Raw genomic sequence first — 22359 nt, 5'->3', positions numbered from 1 at the left:
AGGCCAAGCTGAAGGGACATGGCATCAGATTATTGATCATTGAGGAGACCTTGAGCCCAGGTAAATAGATGGCCTCCTCTCCCTCCCTTTCCATGTGTGTGTGAGCTGGCTTGCGTAGGGGGTGTGGGCCAGGCCTCACAGGCGGCAGCAGGTTTCAAAGGTAGGTCTGCAGCTCTGGGGGAAACCCCGGTGCCTACCATCAAATCTTCTAACAAAGAGGCTCTTCTACGGCTGCTTCCTGCCCTCCTTCCCCCACCCCTCCGTCTGCGGTTCTTTGCTTGTGCCTGCTTTTTCTGAAGGGATGCTGTGATAGTAGAGAAGTGCCCTTGTTCTCCTGGACCACCCAGCCTGGTTCCTGGGGAGGAGATCGTCCCGAGAGGTTATGCAGAAAGGTGGCAGACGAGAAAACAAGGGAGGGCAATCTGTGCTGGGCATGTTTGTAGCACGTGTCTCTCTGGATAGGTGCACTACAGGAAGGTGTGCGGCTGCTTGTCCAAGTGCCAGTGTTCACCAAGCTGTGTTTAACGTTTCAGGATGAGTTACCTAGTGTGAGCATGTTTTTGTGTTGAAAGGCAGCCTGAAGGGCTCAGGGCTCGGTAACAAGGGCAAAGCAAGGAAACTGAGAAGACCACTCGCCCTTATCATGTGAACACTCCAGGCTATCCATGTGGGCTAAAACAGGTATGAGGCCAACCACACGCAACATGTCCTTCCTCTGCATTCATGCCTGCATGGTCACACGCACCACTGGGCACAAAGACAACTCACAGACACATAGACATGGCACAGGCATTCCCTGAGACCTCTGTGTCCTCCCACACAGACGCCATGAGCCAAACATGAGCCAACAGTGTGTCCTGGCAGCCAAGAGGGCCAACTGTGTCCTGGGGTGCATCAAGCACAGCACTGCCGCCCACTCAAGGGAGATGATTGTCCCACTCTGCTCTGGTATGGCCTCACCTGGAGCACTGTGTGTAGTTCCGGGCGCCACAGTATAAAAAAGTTATTAAGCTACTGGAGAGTGTCCAGAAGAGGGCTACGAAGTTGGCGAAGGGTTTGGAGAGGAAGCCGTATGAGGAACAGCTAAAGTCACTTGGTTTGTTCAGCCTGGAGAAGAGGAGACTGAGGGAAGACCTCATGGTGGTCTGTAGCTTCCTCACAAGCGGAGGAGGAAGGGCAGGTGCCGAACTCTTCTCTTTAGTGACCAATGACAGAACCTGAGGGAATGGCACAGAGATGTGCCAGGGGAGGTTTAGTTTGGACATTAGGAAGAGGTTCTTCCCCCAGAGGGTGGTGGAGCACTGGAACAGGCTCCCCAGGGAGGTGTCACGGCCCCAAGCCTGACAGTGTTCAAGAAGAGACTGGACAACAACCTCAGACACATGGTGTGAACTGTGGGGTTGTCATCTGCAGAGACAGGAGTTGGACTCGATGATCCTTGTGGATCCCTTCCAGAAGGGGAGCTGGTCAGGAGAAAGCAGAAGAAGCAGCCTGGGGTATATGAGGGGCAAAGGAAGCCAGAAGGTGTCCCCTGGCACAAGCAGAGAGTGATGGAGGGCTGAACATTGTTCAGGTGCTCTGTCATCACTAGCTCAGCTAGTCAGCACCAGCACGGGCTTAGCCCTGGGACACATGGTCTGGTGGGAATGGCAAGGTTTGCTTACTTTTAGGGACCGAGAGCAAATTGGCACAGCAGGCAAAGTGCAACTTCAGCCTCTCAGGCTGGGCTGCTGTTTGCAACTTCTGTGTGCATTGGAGGTCGTGGATTTTCTTTTGCATTGATTTCTAGGTCAATAAAATAGCAGTTTTAGAAACATTCCCAGCCTGAGAGGACAACACTTTTGTCTCTGGAGAAATCCATTATTGTACTCATTTGTGGTTTTCGCAGAAGCAAAATCCAGGGAATGCCTTTGAATATTGAGAGATTACCCAGGAGGCATAGACAGGACAGTGTCATGGAAGCCTGTCTCCCACTGAATTAGTTTTACTCACATTTGCACTGAGCAAAGTCTTTGATGGCTAGCATACAGATCTTTTGAGGCTACAGATCTTGGAAGAGGAGCACCTCCAGAGACAGATGTAAAGGGGTACAGAAACCCCAGCCTGACCATGGTGTGCTATGTCACCAGGTGTCCCCGATGGAGGCCGAGGAACAGGAAGAAGATGCCAGCTCCCTCTCGAAGGATGAATCAGAGACTAATTCATGTTACTCCCTCCGCTATGTGCCCCTTGGGATAATCTTTCTTTTGCTGGCTGGAGCTGCTGCAGCAACCTGGTATTTCCTAGGTAAAAATTCAACATGTTTTGTCCCCACACAGGAGGTGGATGGGGTGTAGTCGAAGCAATGCTCAGCCCAAAGTGCATTAGTGACTCTGGGTGATCTTTACAGACTCATACATAGGGGTAAATCCCTCTCTCCTATATATCATCAAGGTAATCCAGTAGTGTCTTCTGTTGGCAGACTACAGACCATGGCATCTGGAACCATCTGTCCTGCAGTTTTACTCTGGCAGCCTCCAGGTCCTCAATCGCCAGTACTCTCCAGACCTTGGGCAGGTGGAGTCCAGAGCCTTCTGGTTGGAGTCATCTAAGCTCCAGAAGATGGTGAGGGTAATTTCATGACCAGAGCTGGCCTTCAGGCAGTTCAGTGAGTAGAAAGAGGAAGGGGTCAGGTGCCTCCATCCAAGTGACAGACTTGGTGGGTCTGTACAGCAAGAGGGATTAAATATATGGTTGGCCAGAGGTCCTTTTCCACTGTAACATTGTGTGGTAGTTATCAGATGACATTCTCGTTGCAGCTGAAGGAACTGATTCGTGCCACAGAACTCGGTCGATATTACAACTCGAGCACAGTGTATGCCTTTGGGTGAGTAGCACCCAGAGTATTTTTGCTTGCTCATGTGTGAAAGCTCCCAGTCAATTGTACTCTGGTTTCACTGAAATTTGGCGATGATAAACTGCTGTAGTCCGCAACATGAGCTCTAGGTTAGGCTGGGCAGTCTAGATCCAGAACAGTTCCAGAATGACAGATCTGGGGATATTTTGATGTTTGTGTTCATCTGAGGTCATGATGAAATCCAAAACGGAGAAACTTTTCAGAGAGGCAAAAGTTCAAGAGAGGAAAAAAATTGACTGGAAAGAACTGAAAAAATATCTGGGCTTGGTATTGTCAGTAGAAACTAAGCAGCTGGAAATCAATTTCTGTAATTCAATAAAGTAATTTTATGGCCTGATTGTAGGCACCAGAAGAGAGAGGTCAGAATGCACCATGGAAAAGGTATTTCAGCCAAGAAACATGGTCTACCTGGGCATAGCTTTTCAATGGAATAGGAGAGATGTGGGACTACAGCTTTGCAGGTCATCACAGTAGATCAAAAAAGGAGTTACTTCCAATCTGAGGTGTACATTTACTTCAGATTTTTTTTCCCATGGAAATCTACAGCCCTAATTTGTCCTTCAGCTAAGGAAAGTCCCAGTTTTGATGCAACTCCATTTTCAACTGGGGAGAAAAAAAAGTTTCATTTTCAATTCTTCCTCTAGCCTTTTACTGAACAAAAGTTTATTTCAACATCTCTTCCCCCTCCCTCAGCCAATTTTCTCTGCCAGCTGGTTGAACAGAGCTTTCCCAGCCACAGTCTCCTGCAGCTTGAGCCTGCCCAGCATTAATGGCTTGTGGTGAGGTACTGAGTCATAAACCATCCACTTGTCACCACTGGGAGGTGAGACAATGAAGTCTTGCGTGTTCCTTTTCAATCCCTGGTCAGCAGTAACCAAAGGTCATTGCTACCTGAAATGAGACTACTCATTAGACCAGTCTTGATTAATTATCACATTAATTTGACTGTGTCCGGTCATCACTGAAGCCAGATGGCATAAAATGGCTTCCTCCCCCAAAAGACTGAGCATTAACTAGCACCGTGAACATACTATAGCAAGTCTCCTGCCCCACTCAGAGTGGTTCCTCTGGGTCACAGCAGTGAGCTGGAAAGTCCACACAGATGTGTCTGATTTGTGGAAAAACAGCAGGGCATTAATCTCTGGGGTTTGCCTCTCCAGTGATTCTGGAGAGGAAGAGGGAGGATATTTAACATGCTATTTCTCTGTTAGGGAGGGGGCTCTGACCTTCTTCTTCTGGTTTGCCCTCCAAATCCCTGAGAGTCAACAGAAGGAGATGACGGCTGAGAGAGTAAGCACAATGCTCCACCAAGAGCTCTCCACCACCTTCAACAGGTCAGGCAGCCTGTCCTACCAGACGGAGTACAGGGTCAACCCAGACTCGCTGGTTCTGCTGGGTAAGTACCAGCTGCTCAGCTGTGGCCTGACCAGTCAATAATGCCCCAAGGTCTATAAGGTGCTGAAGGGAGGTTAGGAGAAGAGGACAGAAGTCACTTCTGAGGGGGATAGGGGAAACCTGAAGAGGATTGGGAAGAAGTGAGGATCAGGAGATACAATTACATGATTCTTCCTAATAAAGGAGAATTGAATTTTGATTTAAAAAACAAAGAAACAAACAAAAGCCACAAAACAACAACAACAACAAAAACATCTTTCCTTTGAAGGATTGAAGATTATTGGAAATACAGCTGACCATGACCAGCCAGGAAACAATTTTTTTCCTCCTTCTCCCATCAGTTTTGGCTTCTGTTGAGTGAGACCTTACGTATGTCATGACTTTGATCAGCTCGACTCAAAAATAGCAAGCAATTAAGTTTCCTACTTTCCTTTGGGAGATGATTCCAGTCTACTTGATTGAGGGAAGAACAAAGGCAATGTACCTGAGTCACCACTAGTCTTACTCTCAGAAAAAACCTTGTTGCTACTTCAATTCCTGACATACAATTTTAAGGATTATTTATCTTTGTGCAAAGTGAAAATCGCAGCCTGTTCAAAAAGCCACCTCTACAGGACTGCTCTAAAATATGTGCCAGATAAAGGACTAGGGGATGTGTCTATACTAAATGCACCCAAGTACAATGGAATTTGTATTTGGTCTTCATAATGAGGCTTAAATTCTCAGCCTGATCTCATCTCTTTTACAGAGCCCCAAACCTCACAGATTTTAAAATACATTGTGTTGATTCTCGCCCCTTGGTACTCTGATTTCCAAGTTTCTTTTTCCCATGAAATGTTACAGCTCAATTTTTTTTTCCCCAGACACGTTATCTTGCATTTTTCTAAGGTCAACCTTATTTTAATATAACCCACCCATATTTTCTTCAACTTTTCCTTTCACAAATCAGTTGTTTTGATTTGGGGTCATTTTTTTTGTGTCCCCCAAGAAAATTCGATCTCCTCAAAATGATTTTCATTCCCTCATTCAGACTGTTGTGTTGAGATCTTATTCTGAAGCTGCACTAGCATCTCATGAACAGCTCTCCTCCCTCAGTTACCATTAGTCACTTACTTCTACTTATGATTTGTTTCCCGCATACTAGACCTTACGCTCAGCCAATTTAAATAAACTTTCATAAGGAAGATACCATAAGACAATACATTAAATGCTTCCAGTTCAACCCATCTAGTATTTTGCCTTCATTTACTCACTTCATAATGTAATTCATAAACAAATAAAAATGACAGTGCATTCTTCTAGCTGTTTCCAGTTCCCTCTTATTCCCTTTGCATTTGCTTCACTGTTTTATTCACTTCAGCAGATGACATTTCTTTCTATTTTGGAATTAACACACCAGCTGCAGTTTCTCCAGCTCCTTCTGCTTTCCCTAGTCCTTTCCACTTCCCTCTCCAGTCAGAAGCACAGTCTAGCAACTAAGGCAAAGGCCAGGAACATCTTCTACTGCTGGGCCAAGGTGACCGCAAGCCAGTGACTTAACCTCTGGCTTCATTTGCTCTGTAAAATTGGACTGAAAAAATAGCAATAGCTAATAGCAAGTCATTAGCACTTCATTCCTTTCTGAGATATTCATTTGCTGACCTGCTTAGCTCTAAACTTTAACTCTTGCCTCTGGCTGCCTTAAGACACAGAGCTGCAAACCATTGACTCGTGCAGGAAGCTCTCCAACCTCTCTGATGCTTTATTTTCACTAACAGCTACACTCACTCCAGGGCACTAGCCTTCTCTTTCCCTTAAAGAGTTTCAGGACATCATTCTCCTTAAAGGAACTCGGGTTTATTACCTTCAGATAAAAGAGTACTTAATATCACCTCCACATACATCCTTCCCTACAGCACATGAGCTTCTCCAGGAGCCTGTCTTATGCCTTCAGGATCATCTTTTCCACAACATCTGTTTTTACCATGACAAAACCGCTCAGCTCTCCCCACAGAATTGCAAGTTCTGCTTGGGAGCTACAAAAGACCAAAGCCCTGACCTAGGCAAGCCCCCAACAGCAATTCTCACACCCAACTGACCTCACGGTGCCTTTGGTTTTGGCAATTATTCCCAGTAGCACCTGATCTCTGGCTGCTCCCAGTTCAGCTGGGAGGCTGGAGCAAAGCCCAGCTGTCCTGAAAGTGTTATCCACCCTGTGGCTCTGTTTTGCGCAGATTTATAGTCTTTGCTGGTGGCTTTCTCTGCAACTCCCTTCCCCAGAGGTGGACTCTGTAAGGATGTTGAGTAGCTTATCAACCAGTGGTCTTCAAAAGAGACCTCCTTCTTCACCATGCATTTCAGTGAGAATTATTTAAACTGGGAGAGCCAGGGAGGTGTAAGCAGATGGTGAAGGCTCTGGGAAGTGGAATTGTGCCCTGTGGTGGGTCTGGCAGAAGAGGGGGTGACTGCCTGAGGCAATGCCCAGCCGTCCTGGGAAGGGAAAGAGGTCCTGGAATAGCACACAAAAATAAGCAAGGAAAAACAGCAGAGAAGCCCATGGTGGGCTGGAAAGCATGAATTGGGACTGTTGTATCTGGGGCAGAGGCCCCTCAGTTCAAGGAGGACAGGGAACTGCTGGAGAGAGTCCAGCGCAGGGCCACAAAGATGATTGAGTGGAGCATCTCCCTTATGAGGAAAGGCTGAGGGAGCTGGGTCTCTTTAGCTTGGAGAAGAGGAGACTGAGGAGTGACCTCATTAATGTTTATAAATATGTAAAGGGTGGGTGTCACGAGGATGGAGCCAGGCTCTTCTCGGTGACAACCAACAGTAAGACAAGGGGTAATGGGTTCAAGCTGGAACACAAGAGGTTCCACTTAAATTTGAGAAGAAACTTCTTCTCAGTGAGGGTGACGGAACACTGGAACAGGCTGCCCAGGGAGGTTGTGGAGTCTCCTTCTCTGGAGACATTCAAAACCCGCCTGGACGCCTTCCTGTGTAACCATCTGGGTGTTCCTGCTCCGGCAGGGGGATTGGACTAGATGATCTTTTGAGGTGCCTTCCAATCCCTAACATTCTGTGATTCTGTGATTCTGTGTGAGATTTCACAGAGAGATGAGGTAGATAAGGCATGACTGAAACAGGTCCCCGAGACCAGACAGAAGATCCTGGTGTGTGCCCAAAGCCAAGGTTTTAAGGGAGCTTTTTATGTAGCAAGGGAGAAAGTCATCACCTGCCATTCAGATACTGCTTGTTTATCTTTTTGTTTTTCTTCCTTTATATATTTCCTTTCTAACAGAATCCAGTGTGAAAGACATAGTAGTGCTGAAATCCACACTAGGTAGGCTATCTTTTGCTTTCTTTTTGAGTTTGTGACTTTGTGGGAGGGATTTTTTACAGGGGACAGAAAGTTTGTTGGCTTCCTGGAACTGTAAATCCTGGGAAGGGGAGGTGGGAACAGTAACAAGGGAGCATCAGTGCTGCTGCTTGGCCAGATCCAAACTACATGATGCAGCTATGTGCTGCACCACTCAGAGCACCCCAACATCTCTGCCTCAGTAGCACACCTCAGTGCAGAGATACCAGCTCCCAGGGGCGGTGCAGGCACCTTAGTCTTGTCCCTGTCCTGTTGAGTCCTGTCAAATAGCTTGGTGGGCTGGTACAACAGTGCAAATTCCAGGCCCCATGAAAACTTACTGAGTGGGGTGGGGGTTTCCCTGCCTGGCTCCGTACTGGATGTGCTGTCAGTCATTTAGGAGTCTCTTGTCTCAGCAAAATTTGAAGGTGCTTTTAGTAATTTCAGGCAGTGTCGTAAGGGCTGTGGCTGGCAGATTGTGTTAGATATGCTATTAGAAACTCACCTTTAAGACAACTTTTACTCAAAAATCCTGGTCTGGAAGCCTGCTGAAACCTGGAAATCAGATAAGGGGGATGTAAAACTGGGAAGAATATGGGGGAGAGAGAGAAAGAGATGAAGCCAGTGGAAGATAACTGTGTTGTGCTGATATTTAATAAAGCCTGAGGCAGTATTAGCTTAACTAAGGGAGAGGGGACAGTTCTTATAGAGAAACTGGGGCAACGGTATGAGTGGGCCAATGCTACTGCAACAAATGTAGAAGTAAATTGAGATCACTGGGATGAGTCAGCCATACACCAGCATAGGGCTCACACTGATACCCCAAGTGGCAATCCCATGTCTTAATTTCCTTTACAACCATCCCTAAGCCCTCCTTGTCTCCATTTACATCACCCTGAGGTTTAAATCCCTCTGTCTTCCCCTTGGATTCAGGTTGCTACAGGTACAGCTATGTCCAGGATGATGATGTACTAAGGCTGGAGGGTCCTGACTACCTGGCCTCCAGTTGTCTTTGGCACCTCCATAGCCTTGAGGGCTACATGATCAAGCTACGCCTGGAGTGGACTCTCCCGGACTGCAGAGACCGCCTGGCTATGTATGACACAGCTGGGCCCCTGGAGAAACAACTCATCACCTCGTAGGTAGCTCCTGAGCAGGGTGAGCATGGCGGGGAAGCCGGGTAGGATGGCACAACACACCGCAGCAGGGGAAGGTGTTAGACTACATCAGAGGAAATTCTCTTTGATGCAGAACCTGCCTCTCACTGATCAGCCGAAGCCACTGATGTGGGATATCACAGAGGCAGCTGTTCAGTCTGAGATTGCAGCAGCACGAGTTGTCTCTCTGCTGGCCCTTTATTTGACTCGGCTAGTGCCTCACAGCAGGCGTTTGCTGTGGATAACACAGACCTCCATTGTCTCTCTTTCTCCTTCTTCTTTTTCATCTGTTTGTTGCTTGTTTCACTCCTGTCCTTTTATCTCTTTGTCCTCAGGATCTATGGCTGCAGCCGGCAGGAGCCCGTTGTGGAAGTCCTTTCATCAGGCCCTGTCATGTCCATCGTGTGGAAGAAAGCCATGTACAGCTACTATGACCCCTTCATCCTCTCAGCACAGGCAGTGCCCCTCAAAGGTGAGAAAGGCTGGAGGAGGTTGGCCATAGATACAGGTTATAGTCTACAAAATTACCACTCCTAGAGGTGCTCTATCTCCATTAGAGGTAGAATTCATTCTAGATTGCAAGAAGAGGTGGTCAGTAAAAAGCAGGTTAGATTTTGCTTCTTCATCTGGACTAACACATTAGCATCTGCTTGAGTCTTTACATGCCAAGCTCCGGCAAGCAGAGCCTGAGTGATTGTGATACCTTAAGAGCAAGCCCAAGCTCTCAGGCATGGACAGACCAGATGTGGCTTGGACATCATGTCCAGAAGCACTTGCAGATAAATGTCAATGCAATGCAAGGGTCGAAAGCAGCAATGTATATTACCATTACCCTTCCCTGAAAAAGAGGAGGCTGAGAGTCTTGCCAGGTAGAAATGTCTTCTTGAGGAGGGATGGTGGAACATACCAGTCACCTTTAGCATCAGGCCTTACAGCCCCTTTTCTCCTGTCCTACAACGGGATGGGTAGCTGGTATCCCCAGGCTGTGGTTTAGCTGACAGCTATCAGGGCTTTGATGTCTGCATTTACAGCTTGTGAAGTGAATATAACTCTGCGGGAAGGCCTGGAGCTGCAGGGGAAGATCGGCACCCCACACTACCCCAGTTACTACTCACCCAACACACATTGCACCTGGCACATGACGGTAAGAGCCAGCTCCAACGAGAGCATCCACCCCCTCCCTGAAACCCACATGGCACTCCCCACATTAGGGGGTTACAGATAGCAGTCTCAGTCAGATGATCGTGAGAAGCAAGCGGATGGTGACAGCCTGCCTAGCCTCCACATAATGTCTGTTTCTGAAGGGGAAGGAGTTTAATATTGCACGCTGGCACAGAGATGCCATACCTGAGGAGAAATCTGAAATCTGGTCTCCAGAGGAGTTCTTTAGGCAGAACCAGATTGCTAGAAATTGCTAGGAATTACCATACTTTGAGACTAGCAGCAGAGCCACCCCAAGCAGTGGATGCTGCTTCCTTCTGTCTTGCAATGTGTCAATTTGCAGCTCTCCCCTTCACATCTACCCTGCTCATTTTTGTCATATGGAGTGGGCTGCAGCACTCACAGAAGCCACCTCCACTCTGCTCTGGACCCACTTGCCTGCAGGTCCCATCCCTCGACTATGGGGTCAGCCTGTGGTTCGATGCCTACGCGCTCAGCAGACAGAAGCACGAGCTGCCCTGTACCCAAGGCCAGTGGATAATTCAGAATAGAAGGTGTGTGCTGGGGTTCTGGTTTCTGTTCCTCACTTCCCACGTGGGATTAAGCTGGGGTTACACCTCTGCAGGTTCCCTGCTCGCTTCAGCCACCAGGTCAGAGGAAGGAGAGCCCATCACCACATTCAGCAGCCTCTATTTGCACTGGTGCCTCTTGCTTGTCTACTCCTTTTTCAGCCTCTCCTGTTTGCAGGCTCTCCAGTGAGCACATTTCTTACAGATTTGCTTTGAGCTACCAGCCTGCCTTCTCTGTCTTGCTGTTTGCATCAGGCTTCCTAGTTTTCTCCTCTGTGTGTAACCTTGGTGTCCTCCCACGTCTCCTGTGTTTGCAAATCTGCCTGTCACCACCTCTGCAATATTATCTGTGTGCTATTGCCTCTCATCCATCTCTGTACAAATCTTCCACCTAGCTCCACATCCTCCTGCTTTGACTTCAGCCATTTTCCCTTGCGGGACTTCCAAAAATCAGCATCCATATGCAGCTAGGCTGCTGCCCACCACCACCCAGGTGCAAAGAAGCAAGACCTGCTGCACTGTCATCTCCTCAAAGCAGGCCTGAACTCAGTGGCTTTTGTTTTCCCTCCCACTTACTGCAAAATTGCCACTTTCCCTCCAAAACCTCCCCCAACCCATCTCATCAACTTCCTCTCCACTGCTCCTGTAGAGGTAACTTCTTTTCTTCTGAGGGGTTTGATCCAGAAGCTATGTTCCCCTAGCTTAGGATTTTCACTTTTTCTCTCCCTGTTCTCTTCTCTTCTCTTAAACTGTCAGTGCCACAGTTTCTACAACATGGCTTCTTTCAGAAGATAAATGTAAGAAATGAATTGCATTGTGTGGCCTGAATTCAGTACTTGCCTAGGAAGTGGGAAATGTCCAAAGATAGTAGGGTCACTTTGGACTCACTCATGGTCTGAGGGCAGAACTGGGTCACCACATCGACAGACTGGTTTTGTCCTGTTCATCAGGCCTAATTTTGGCCTGTTGCCCCCAGTTATTCGATGCTGAATATCACAGTTATTCCAGGTGTTTCCTCTCTCTCTGCATCAGTTCCCACTACAGCATTAATGTGTTGGTGGTGTTTTCACTCCTGTTTATCTTTGGGGCTTCCTCACATCTCTTCTTCAGCCGTTTGGGGGGAAAGCCTAGGTTAGTTATACTGCCTTGCACCCAGAAAGGACCGCTTCTTTCACCAGGGTTAGTCCTTCTTCATTCTGTCCCTGGTCACTCAGCAAGATGTGACCAGGCAGAGCAAGATCCAGTGTCAGCTCTTCAGCATGGGTTTAAATCGCAGCCTTTTCCCATTGATTCTTCATAATCTCATCATGTACAGAAGGCATTTTGCCTTCCTGGCTTCCCACACACCCCCAGTCTGTGTAGCCCCCTTCACACCCCATCCCCATGAAACCCCCTTGCCCCACTTTGTTGTCTTCTCCTCCCTCCCTGCCTGGAACATCCTGCCTGTGTTTGCCCCTCAGGTTGTGTGGCCTGCGGACCCTGCAAGCCTACGCCGAGCGGATCCCGGTCACATCCTTGGTTGATATCACCATCACCTTCACCTCACAGATCTCCTTAACTGGCCCGGGCGTACAGGCCGCTTACAGCCTGTACAACCAATCTGACCGTAAGTTCTGGCTTCTTCCTGCTCTTTAGTGGGGTGATGGCTACCAGCAGCCCCTGTGCACCTGGCTTGTGTTAGGAGAAACACAAGATACATCCTGTGAGCCCCAGAGGCCATCTGTCCCTCAGGCACATGCTCACGAATCAGTTATGCACACACCACTCATCTCCCAAAAAGAAGAGGCATTTACGTGTGAAGCTGCTTCTGCTCATGTGGCCCTGCCTCATGTTGCCAGAGCATCCATGCGTCAAAGCCCAAGGTCAGAGAGTTGTCTACAGTCTCAGCCCCGTGCCCACATCATGGACTGGCCTTGGGGATTCAATGAGAGAGCATTTCCAGCTTGAAGTTACTTTTATTTCAATTATAAGAGCTCTTAGAGCTGTTTCCTGCTCACCTTGGAATCCATGCAAGTGAGAGAAAAATAAAACTGTGCACAAATACACATACACACATATTCAAATGCATGCCCACTATCCGCCTTTTCAAGGTTTCTCCATCTCTCTCCTAAAGGGTGCCTGTAATGCATACCAGTCCCTGAATACGTGCACCTGGCAACACGTGTCTAACACTAACCCCTTCAGTGCCCCGACCAAGTTTTAACAGCAACTCCAAAAAACCTTCTCCAGCTTTCCTGCAGCATTCAGGAGTCATGAAGCAGCGCAGAGGTATAGCATGCCAGGCATGTGGTTGCCTTGCTTCTTGCCTCTTGGTACAATGAGAAGCAAGGAAAGAGCCTTCCTTCCCCTGTTGCATACCCTGGCTCCGTCTGCCCTTGTTCAGAGCAGATGACGTGGCAGATTCTGGGGAGTGCGGCAAGGGCTGCCCGCATGCCGCTCAGCACATGTGTGGTCAGGAAGGTGTGCGGCTCCATGCTCCACTTTCAAGTCATGATGCTCTGCTGCAAAGAGGTTTCCAGTCACCGGGGACTAACTTCTCTCTGGTGGTTTCACAGCCTGTCCCGGGGAGTTCCTGTGTTCGGTGAATGGCTTGTGCGTCCCAGCCTGTGACGGGATCAAAGATTGCCCCAATGGGTTGGATGAGAGAAACTGTGGTGAGTGATTTCTTCCCCCCAACTGGACCCTGGTCTCAGCAGCACACAGCCCCTTGCTCCTCTAAAGGTAGGGAGAGATGGGGAGGATTCAGTTGGCTTTGGTACAATCTTGCACACCCCCTCCAGGAGCTCAAACCTCTGCAGCATTAAAAGCCTCATCTCACTGCCCTGTGGCTTCAGCCTTCTTAGGAAGGAACAGCAACACTTCTTGCTCCTGTGCACAGCACAGTGGTTCTGGGAGAACCCCCTAATACCTGTGCACCAAGAGCTCCAGGCAACCTGAAAGACGGCCCCTGCCTGTGCTGTCTCCTACCTTGTCCTGCTTTCCCCATACCCAGGTCCAACAATCAACCTCAGCCCTGGCCTACAGCCCCCTCTGCTGTCATACCTCTCAGCATTCCCCTCCCAACCCTCCCACCTTGCCCAGGCCTCCCCAAGCCCATCCACTGCCCTGCTCTCTCCCTTTCCCCCCAGGCCATTTGTGACACTTGATCTGTACAGATCCTCACCCATATATTGCACCCCAGCTTGGGAGTATCTAAATCCTCAATCAGCTGTCAATTCTTCTGCCGACAGCAGTTAGTGCTGATGCAGACACGACCCCCAGCATCCCAGGACTCCTGAAAAGCCCCGTTCTCATAGGAATAGCTATTCATGCTCAGGCATGACACCTAATTCATCTCTTTTTCCATCCCTGGTGTGAGTTGGGGGACTCATCACATTGCTACCACCACCAATTTTTCGTTATTTGATCCCTACAGCTGTTTTTTCACAGACAGAGAGATCCCTGAACCACAGGAGAGAGCAGGCAATTCTGAAAGGTTCAGGGGAAGGTATAGAAAAGTCTAAAGTAAAAGGAAGGAGAAATCATTCTCAAAGAAGCTTTAATTCAATGCTGGAAAAGTGAGAGGTCTCACAGGATCACCAAGATTGGGTTCTATATTGCCTGCAGCCTTGGTGATGCTGCACTCTGTTCCATCATCCAGCTGTCTGACATCAGGGCTTGCTTGCTTCCCTCTTGTAGACATGGATACATATGCATCCTTATGAATATCTAATGCTTTCTTGGATCCTGTTAGCTTCTTGGACCCCAGGATATCCTGTGTCATTCAGTTCACAGGTTAATACAGACCAAGACTGGAAAAAAAATTACTTCTCAGTGTTTTCAAACATCCCTTTATATTTGAAAAAGAAAATAGAAATATCATTATTTCCTTCCTTTCTTATACTCTTGCCACTGTTGCATGTCTGCTTATTCACTCCATGTCTATATGGAACAGTCCCTGTTTTTAAAATCAGTGTTCACATTATTTCAGATCTATGAAAGAACATATGAAGGTGCCTTTAGTCATCCGTAAGTCTCATGCTAATTACTGAAGAAATTGTAGTCATTGCAGTGAGAAAATGCTCTGGAGATACTGGCCCATCATGTTTGGTGTTGCACATAGATATACACAAACACAGGACAAGTTCCTGCTATGAAAATGTAGGCACCCTAGACCCATCTCTATCCTCAACAGGTATCAGAGCTCATGGACTTTGAGGAATCCTGAATTGTTCTTCAGGACTCACTTATCAAAGGGCAAGGGGAGCAGCCGCTCTGTAGGGGAAGGTGACCCATGAGCTGAGGGTGACAGCAAGGCAGGAGGAACAGTGACCTCACCAGACAGGATGCAGTCCTACAGAACCTGAACATGGTAACCTGGGGTTAACCAAGAGTGCAGTGATGGCAAAGCAAGTCCGTAGTGAGGAGGAAGGTCTGAGACCAAGCCAAAAAGTCAAGGAAAATTAAGTCAGCATCAGCAAAGTATAAGAGAGGGTGCAGACATACCTACAACATAGATCAGGCAAAGACTACACAGCTGCACTATATCAGAGCTGGTCTTAAGACAGCACACCTTATGAGGTGGGGAAACAGGCTGCAGATCCTACTGGTTCACTTAGGACCCTGACCTCGCACCTGATGCCTTGCCTTGTGTGTCTAATTCCTGAGTGCTTCCCTTCCATGCAGTATGCCCTGCAAAGTTCCAGTGCCGTGAGGACAGCACTTGCATCGAGTTCAGCAGGGTCTGCAACCAGCAGCGGGACTGCGCCAACGGGAGTGATGAGGAGCAGTGCAGTGAAGGTAGGGAGGGGATGGCATGGGGCTGACAAATACCTTCCCCATGCTCAAGCCAAGGCTGTTGGTAGCATATTCTCATCTTGTGAGCTGAGGGCACCAGCTGGGAGTTAACGTGCCCGACCTGCTCACAATGTTTGTTCTGTTTGTAGCTGACCAAGCGTGCTCAGGAAATTCCCTGTCATTATTTATGGAGTCCTCCCATGCTCTCTGTTGCCTTTTTTCCTCCATTCAAAGGACTTCAGGCTGTGTTTACAACCTGCTGCCCTCCCTCAGCCCTGGCTCCCTTTCCTTTTTGCAGGGGTTCCCTGCGGTCCTTTCACCTACCGCTGTGAAGATGGGACCTGTGTGAAGAAACCCAACCCTCTGTGTGACACCATTGCAGACTGCAAGGACCTGTCTGATGAGAAGCGCTGTGGTGAGGAAATGCTCAGTCACACGTCAGCAAGGCGGGTTCAGGATGCCACACAGCTGCAGGTCAACCCCTCTCCCTGCTGCCCTCCTTCCCTTGTTCCACCACCATCTCCCTATCCTGGCCCTATGGCAGCAGTGCCGTTGCTCCATCCTGCAGTGACAGTGGCAGCAGTGATGAGCCAGGTCTCTGTGCTGTGTTGCCAGGAGGCATTGTCTGCTCTTTGGACAGCTGCTCTCCGCCTCCTTCAGGCAGAGGCATCAGGCCAGATAGACGTGCCTCACAGACCAGGTCCTGCCCACAGGCTGCCTGTTGGACCACTGTGCTGGCTTATGTGAAGTCATGCAACAAGGCTCCAGCCAGGAAAATCACCCTTGACTGCATGGTCACTGGCAGGGAGAGAGCTTGTGTTTTCATTTCCCTGCTTGTTATTTCTGGAGCCTCCATGGGCAGCAAAAGGGAATGGCTACAGGGGTTCCCTGGCAGGTCAACATGTGGCACAGACAGCGTGCTGGCCCAAAGGCATCCCCAGGCTGCAGCTGGAGGTGGGGTAAGGCTATGCAGGCATCTGCCAGGGCATGTGCTGAGAGGGAGTGCTCGCTAGACCTGTCCTGGGCAGTACATAAAGCATCTGCTGACTAAGGCAAGGGAGCAGAGGTCCAACGTGTCAGTCAGTTAAGTGGGAAAGGAAGGGCAGGCACAGTGTATCATGTTCCCTTCCTTCCCTGAAGTACTTGCTGTCTCTCCTCCTCCTCAGACTGTGGACTGCAAGCCCCTCTCAGCAGGATTGTGGGTGGTGCAAATTCTGTGGAAGGGGAATGGCCATGGCAGGCCAGCCTGCAAGTTCGGGGAAGCCACATTTGTGGGGGAACACTCATTGCTGACCGCTGGGTGGTCTCAGCTGCCCACTGCTTCCAGGACGAGAGGTAAATGGAGAGGGGAGGGTGCTGAACAGGAGAAGGATTTTCATTGCTTTCCATGTCATGCATGATGGGAGGATCATCCAGCTTGTGAAAACATCACGGGGAAGCCACAGCCCCTGTCTGGCACCTGTACCATGCTTCTCCATGGCTTGGAGCTGGAGAAAGGGGCATTGATACGCCCACTAGTATGTGGGTGTGCATGCAGGGGAAAAGGGGCAGTGCTGGCATTCACAGAGCAGCTTTGGGAGGGCAATGGTAGTGGAAGAAGACACTTCACAGCTCCACCTTTGCTTTGGCTCTGGCTTGTCCCCATGCTGTTACAACCATGGAGGTGTCAGCCTGTGCTAGGATGAGGCCAGGATAGCATTACTTGTGGAGGATGCTGTTTGGGTCCCATGCTGTCCACACCCAGGGCCTGCTCTTTTGGGAGGAAGCATGGTATCTCCCCTAGTTCCTTCCACCCAGTATATGTACCACAACAGCAGCAGTAATATACAGATCAGGGGCGTTCACTCATTCTTTCAAATGGGAAAGAAGTGAGGAAGAAGAAGGTCCACAGCTGTGCTGGGCAACAGGGCTGGGTGGTGGAAGGAGTGTGCCTCCTCAGACCCAGTCTGCACCTCCTCCAAACTCCCATTTTCCTCTACCAGTGAGACAGTGGGGATCCCCCAGCTCCCCATCTACTACTGCTGCTGGACTTCCTCAGCTCCCCTTTCCCTCCTAATGCTATGTGAGCACAGCGAGGAGGAGCTGCTAGTCATCCTCAGTATGGTGACACCAGTCTCGATAGGACTGGGGCTGCTTTGCAGCTGCACTTCTCAACTCACTGTGCTCCTACCACGCCTACACTCCAACCTGTGTCCTACAACCCTGCAGGGAAGACCACCAGCACTAGAAGCAGGCCTTTCAAGTGGTCCACGCGGGCTGGACCTGGCTATTTTGGAGCGTCCCAATGCAGGATGGATGGAGCTAGCACAGCCCTGTTAGATGGCATATGTGTGTGCCTGTCAGGGAGAGAATTTAAATGGTGTGAGAGATAAACGGTAGAGGAAAAAAAGAGGAGCAGAACAGCAGCAGCCAGGGGTGGGCTGTGTTACAGGCAGCAGCCTGTGCAAGCAATAGGCTGGGGGTGAGTCCTGAAGGGGAGTTTGGAGCAAGAGAGACAGTCAAACCAAACCATGGAGTTTTTCACACCCAGCGGGGCAGTGTGGAATAAAATATGTGTAAGGCAAAAGGTGGACAGGACTCTGAGTCTAGACCCAGCCTTCTTCCTGCTTCCTCCTGCTCTGGTCCAGGGTGAGTTGCCCTCTGTTGCTCACCCTCCTGCTGGAGACAGGGTTTCCCTTGGCTGTTAGGTCTTAACTGTTCTGTTCTCAGAGGTGTCGCCCTGTTACGCTGTCCCCAGCTGTAGCCCCTGTTTCTGTAAAGGGCTGTCATACTTTTCAATCCCCTCACCTCTGAGCTGCTTTTCTCAGTTTACTCCCTCTTAGAAATTTCTCAGGGGCTGCTCCCCTTCTCCATGTCTCCTTCTCTTTGCAGCTTTGCTTCACCAGCTCAGCTCTTGCTCTCTGCCCTACCAGAGTCACTTGCACATGACCAGCCCACTTGCTTGCCTAACATACGTATACCTTTTAGCCTGCTTTGCTGAGGAAAATAAGCAAATATGAGCAAATTTCCTATGTGTATGAGTGTCTGCCCAAAGTTGGTCTCACTGTACAGGCATGTCAAGGCATCAAAGAGGTCTCCCACCTAGTTTCCTGACATCAATAGCCAAATAAAAAAAGAGGCCCCTCTGAGGGAGATGATCATCCAGATCAGAAACTCCTCAAAAGACTGTGACAGAAGCAGCCAGGCTCTCCCCAACCTTCTCCGTTCATGTGATGAGTTATCTTCTCTGCTGCATCCTATAGACTGGCCTCCGCCTCCATCTGGACCGTTTACTTGGGCAAATATTTGCAAAATGCCACCAGCCACATAGAGGTGTCCTTCAAGGTGATCCGACTCTTCCTCCACCCTTACTATGAGGAGGACAGCCATGATTATGACGTGGCCCTGCTCCAGCTGGACCATCCTGTGATCATCTCGCCTTTAATCCAGCCCATCTGCTTGCCTGCTCCCTCTCACCTCTTTGAGCCTGGCCTTCATTGCTGGATCACTGGCTGGGGAGCCCTCAAGGAAGGCGGTAGGTGCAAGGTCTTTGCTGGTAGAAGCCAAGGCAGAAACATAGGTTCAGATGTTGAGTAGGCACAACAGCCTTCTGTTCACCCCAAAGCATTATGACTTCTTCGCCCTTTTTGATTTTGGGTCACAGGTTGGACAAAATTACCTGCTGAGTGCCTTGAAACCTCATTCAGAGAGGCAGGCATGAGAGTCTGGGGACAGCATGTGTTCCTTCATCCAAAGACTAGAATAGCCCTTCAGAAATTAGGGGTCTGTCTAGTGGCTATTCAACTATGGTCACAGCATGGAGTATCCCCAGTCCCAAAGCCCAGCCCCATGCTTAAAAAGACATGTGGGATCCTGTTTGGTTGTTCCCCAGGGTCAGTGCCTGACTGGAGAGACTTGAGATAAAAAACCTGCTCTTCATCAAATTGGGATTGTCTCTCCTGGGCACATCATTTTGTGGCCTCTGCAGCAACATTTTCCCCACGTCAAAGACCCTATGACCTGGGTCCCCACAGCAAAACCTGGCCTAGCAAATTCAATGGGAGCAGTGCAGAGTCCCCTGAAGATCACATAGTGTAATTGTTAGCATGTGCCCTGGTATTATTTGACCATTTTGACCACAGAGAACCCACACACTGCTGGGGGACAGCATGGGCCAAGACCTGTTCCCATGGGGTGGTATGGATGTGTCCATTCTGTTTTGGGAGGAAGAGTGTAGCTGTATGGGCATGGCCCCTTCATATTCCTTCCCCACAGGGAAAACAAACAAGCCCAGACTGTTCTCTAGTAGTGCCTGAGACAGGAATGCTCACCTAGATCAGCTTAGTGCCTTCACTCACGCTCACACACTTTCTCCAGTTGCTTCCTAAATGGAAACACTCAGAGGTCTATCCAAAGGTGGACACTCCTGGTTTGCATAATTAGCCAGAAGAGCTTAACATCCATTTCAATGAGAGGCAAACCCAAAACTCTGATATCTGAGAGGCTTCCCCAAACCAACATCCCCCTTGTCCCAAAAGCTGATGTGCCTACAACATACCCCTGTAGGGAGCAGTACTGCAGGGGAATGTTACTCCTTCCATGCAGATCAAGTATTCTACTGAAAGCCAGTGACCGCAATGCCAGTGAAAAGCAGAACAGTAATTCAGATGGCAGTTTTCAGCATGCAGTGAGATGGGCATGGGTTGGGGGACCATGGTAAATGGCAGAAAGCTCCACCATTGCTCACCTGCACTGCTTTTGGTGCTCTACCCCGCAGGACACATCAGCAATGTTCTGCAGAAGGTAGACGTGCAGCTCATCCAGCAGGACATCTGCAGCGAGGCCTATCACTACGTGATTTCTCCCAGGATGCTGTGCGCTGGGTATCACAAGGGCAAGAAAGATGCCTGCCAGGTGACAGAGAAATTGTGGGATCAGGGTTGACTACTGGAGGTCGGGTGTGTCCCAAGTCTCCCAAATGTATTCCATAGCCTGAAATGAGGGTGAAAAGGCCATAAAATGCCTGACTCCCCCAACATTTCTTCTGATCTGCGTGGCCAACAGCAGCTCTCAAGACCACTTCTTCCCAGTATCTTTGTCTTAGACAGGATCCAAATATACTTAAATGTCTCGTTTTCCATTTCAGCCCATACTCTACTCTTTACCTCCCACTTTCAAGTCACGTGTCTACATCAGTTTCTTACCCCCTCAGCCCCATTAGCATCTGTCATGCACAGTAACCTGTCCCTTCATTGTTACCAATACCAAGGAATTCCTCTGTCTCCCATCCCTCTGGTTATCCAGTTAAAATCTACCAGCTTCCTCAGCTTCTTGGGACCTGCCTAAGGGGGAGGAATTTGCGTGATGAAGGGATGCAACAATGGGTGGGGTGTTTGCACTGGTTACTGGTTTTGACATCTGCCTGAAATACAAGGGATGTTGCAGTTGTCCCAGGCATGAGTTGAGGAGATAAAGGAATCTGCATAGAGAGGGACTCAAAGCCAATGTAACCATCCAGCAGGAGAAGCTGATGGATGACTATCACCCCATTTTTCTTTCCCTTTCTCTAGGGTGATTCTGGAGGTCCACTGGCCTGCAAGGAACCCAGTGGCAGGTGGTTTCTGGCTGGTTTGGTCAGCTGGGGAATGGGATGCGCACGTCCAAACTACTATGGAGTGTACACCAGGATCACTCAAGTGCTGGGCTGGCTGAACCAAACCATGAGCTGAGAAAAGTGCATCTCTGCCTTCTCCCCATCAGACCTACACTCACATGGCATTCATTCCTGATCTTGCTCACTTGCCTCTCAGAGAAAGAGAGTTTCTGTGTAGGATGTTGTCAGACCCAAGATGCTCTTCTGAGCAGGGTAAAAAAAAAAGCCTGCCATGGGCATTGTAGTGAAAAGCAGGCAGACCCTCCTCCCCCTCACTGCTTCCCAGGGAACATCCCAAGGTGTTTTTAGGCCATCCATCCAAAAGAGTCAGCTGGGGGGTGGAAGGGTGAGGGGAGGCATGACACACAGCAACAGCCCCAAATTGATGGTTTATGAGGAAAAGAATAGGGGGAGTTGAACTTTCCATGAACCATGTGATTCAGCCACAATCTTATGCTGGAACATTTGCTGAAAGGAAATGTGACTGATGTAGTTAGAGATTCCAGTAACTGTGAAATCAATCTGTCTCCCTCTTCCTTCCTGCTGCTCATCCTTCTTCCCTCTTCCCCTCCCATCACTCCTCCTCTTCCATCTCCCTAATTGCTTCTTTTCTCAGCTGGCATGTGCTGCTCAGTGTGCTGCTCAGCTCAGCCAGGCAGCACTTCACGTTTGACTGACTCCCAGGCACGAGTCCAGCATCACATCCTCAAGCACGTGTCCTGCCTCCCTGCTGGAGCAGCACCCAGCCTCTATGGCTGGGCTTTCCTCCGGCAAAGACCCTGGCCCCAGAGTAAAAGCTCTGGAACAGCCTCCCATCCCCTTCCCTCAGCCCTTTTAATCACCTTTAACAAGAGGGCATCTCAGCTGCTTCCATCTCCTAACACAGAAAATCCAAGAGGTGAATGAAGGTGGTGGCTCAAGGACACAGTGCTTAAACAGTGACTATTATGGGTTTGTTTTTTTTTTTCTAAAGATATACACAAATATATGTGTGTGCATACATGTATACAACAGGCCACACTCTGGAATTAGAAATAAAATTAATTTGCAGGGTTTTTTTGGCTCTAGTTTGCCTAACTCTGTTAAAAATTATCTTGGGGGGTTGTATCTTTTTGACCAAACCCCAATCCTGGCACTGACAAGTGACAAAACTTTCCATACCCCTGTCCCCACCCCTTAGCTTCCCCCAGGCACAGTGGGGTCACTATGCTAGCTAGATAGGTGGTCCTCACTTATTGTTAGGATTTTGGGTTGCTGATGCCAATTAGCCAACCTGCTCTGTAGCCCAGCTGCCTGCAGTGGAGGTGCAGCACAGACGCAGTGGGAAGAATCTCAGCCCCCAGAAGACAAGCACAGCACAAGCAGCTTCTGGTGGCTCCAGATGATGAATCCAAGCTCCTCTTCTCCAGCTCCCATCTCCTTCTACCGGCACCAAATTTCTG

At 49.2% G+C, this 22359-nt stretch overlaps 1 protein-coding gene across 1 annotated transcript; it reads left to right on the top strand.

Moving 5' to 3' along the window:
• The first annotated feature begins 2135 nt into the window (after positions 1–2135).
• Positions 2136–20993, top strand: TMPRSS6 (transmembrane serine protease 6). Its single transcript, XM_065652387.1, has 17 exons — positions 2136–2286; positions 2462–2604; positions 2799–2866; positions 4108–4292; positions 7566–7607; positions 8556–8760; positions 9115–9251; positions 9811–9923; positions 10385–10494; positions 11970–12115; positions 13065–13163; positions 15175–15288; positions 15584–15700; positions 16452–16620; positions 18528–18799; positions 20042–20178; positions 20835–20993. The coding sequence occupies exons 1-17, from the start codon at positions 2139–2141 to the stop codon at positions 20991–20993; spliced, it is 2364 nt and encodes a 787-aa protein (XP_065508459.1). The 5' UTR covers positions 2136–2138.
• Positions 20994–22359: the final 1366 nt, after the last annotated feature.

This window comes from Caloenas nicobarica, chromosome 1 (genome assembly GCF_036013445.1).
Source record: "Caloenas nicobarica isolate bCalNic1 chromosome 1, bCalNic1.hap1, whole genome shotgun sequence".
Taxonomy (NCBI): domain Eukaryota; kingdom Metazoa; phylum Chordata; class Aves; order Columbiformes; family Columbidae; genus Caloenas; species Caloenas nicobarica.
Note: the sequence above shows the minus strand (reverse complement) of the source record. Positions and strands in the feature narration are given on the sequence as shown.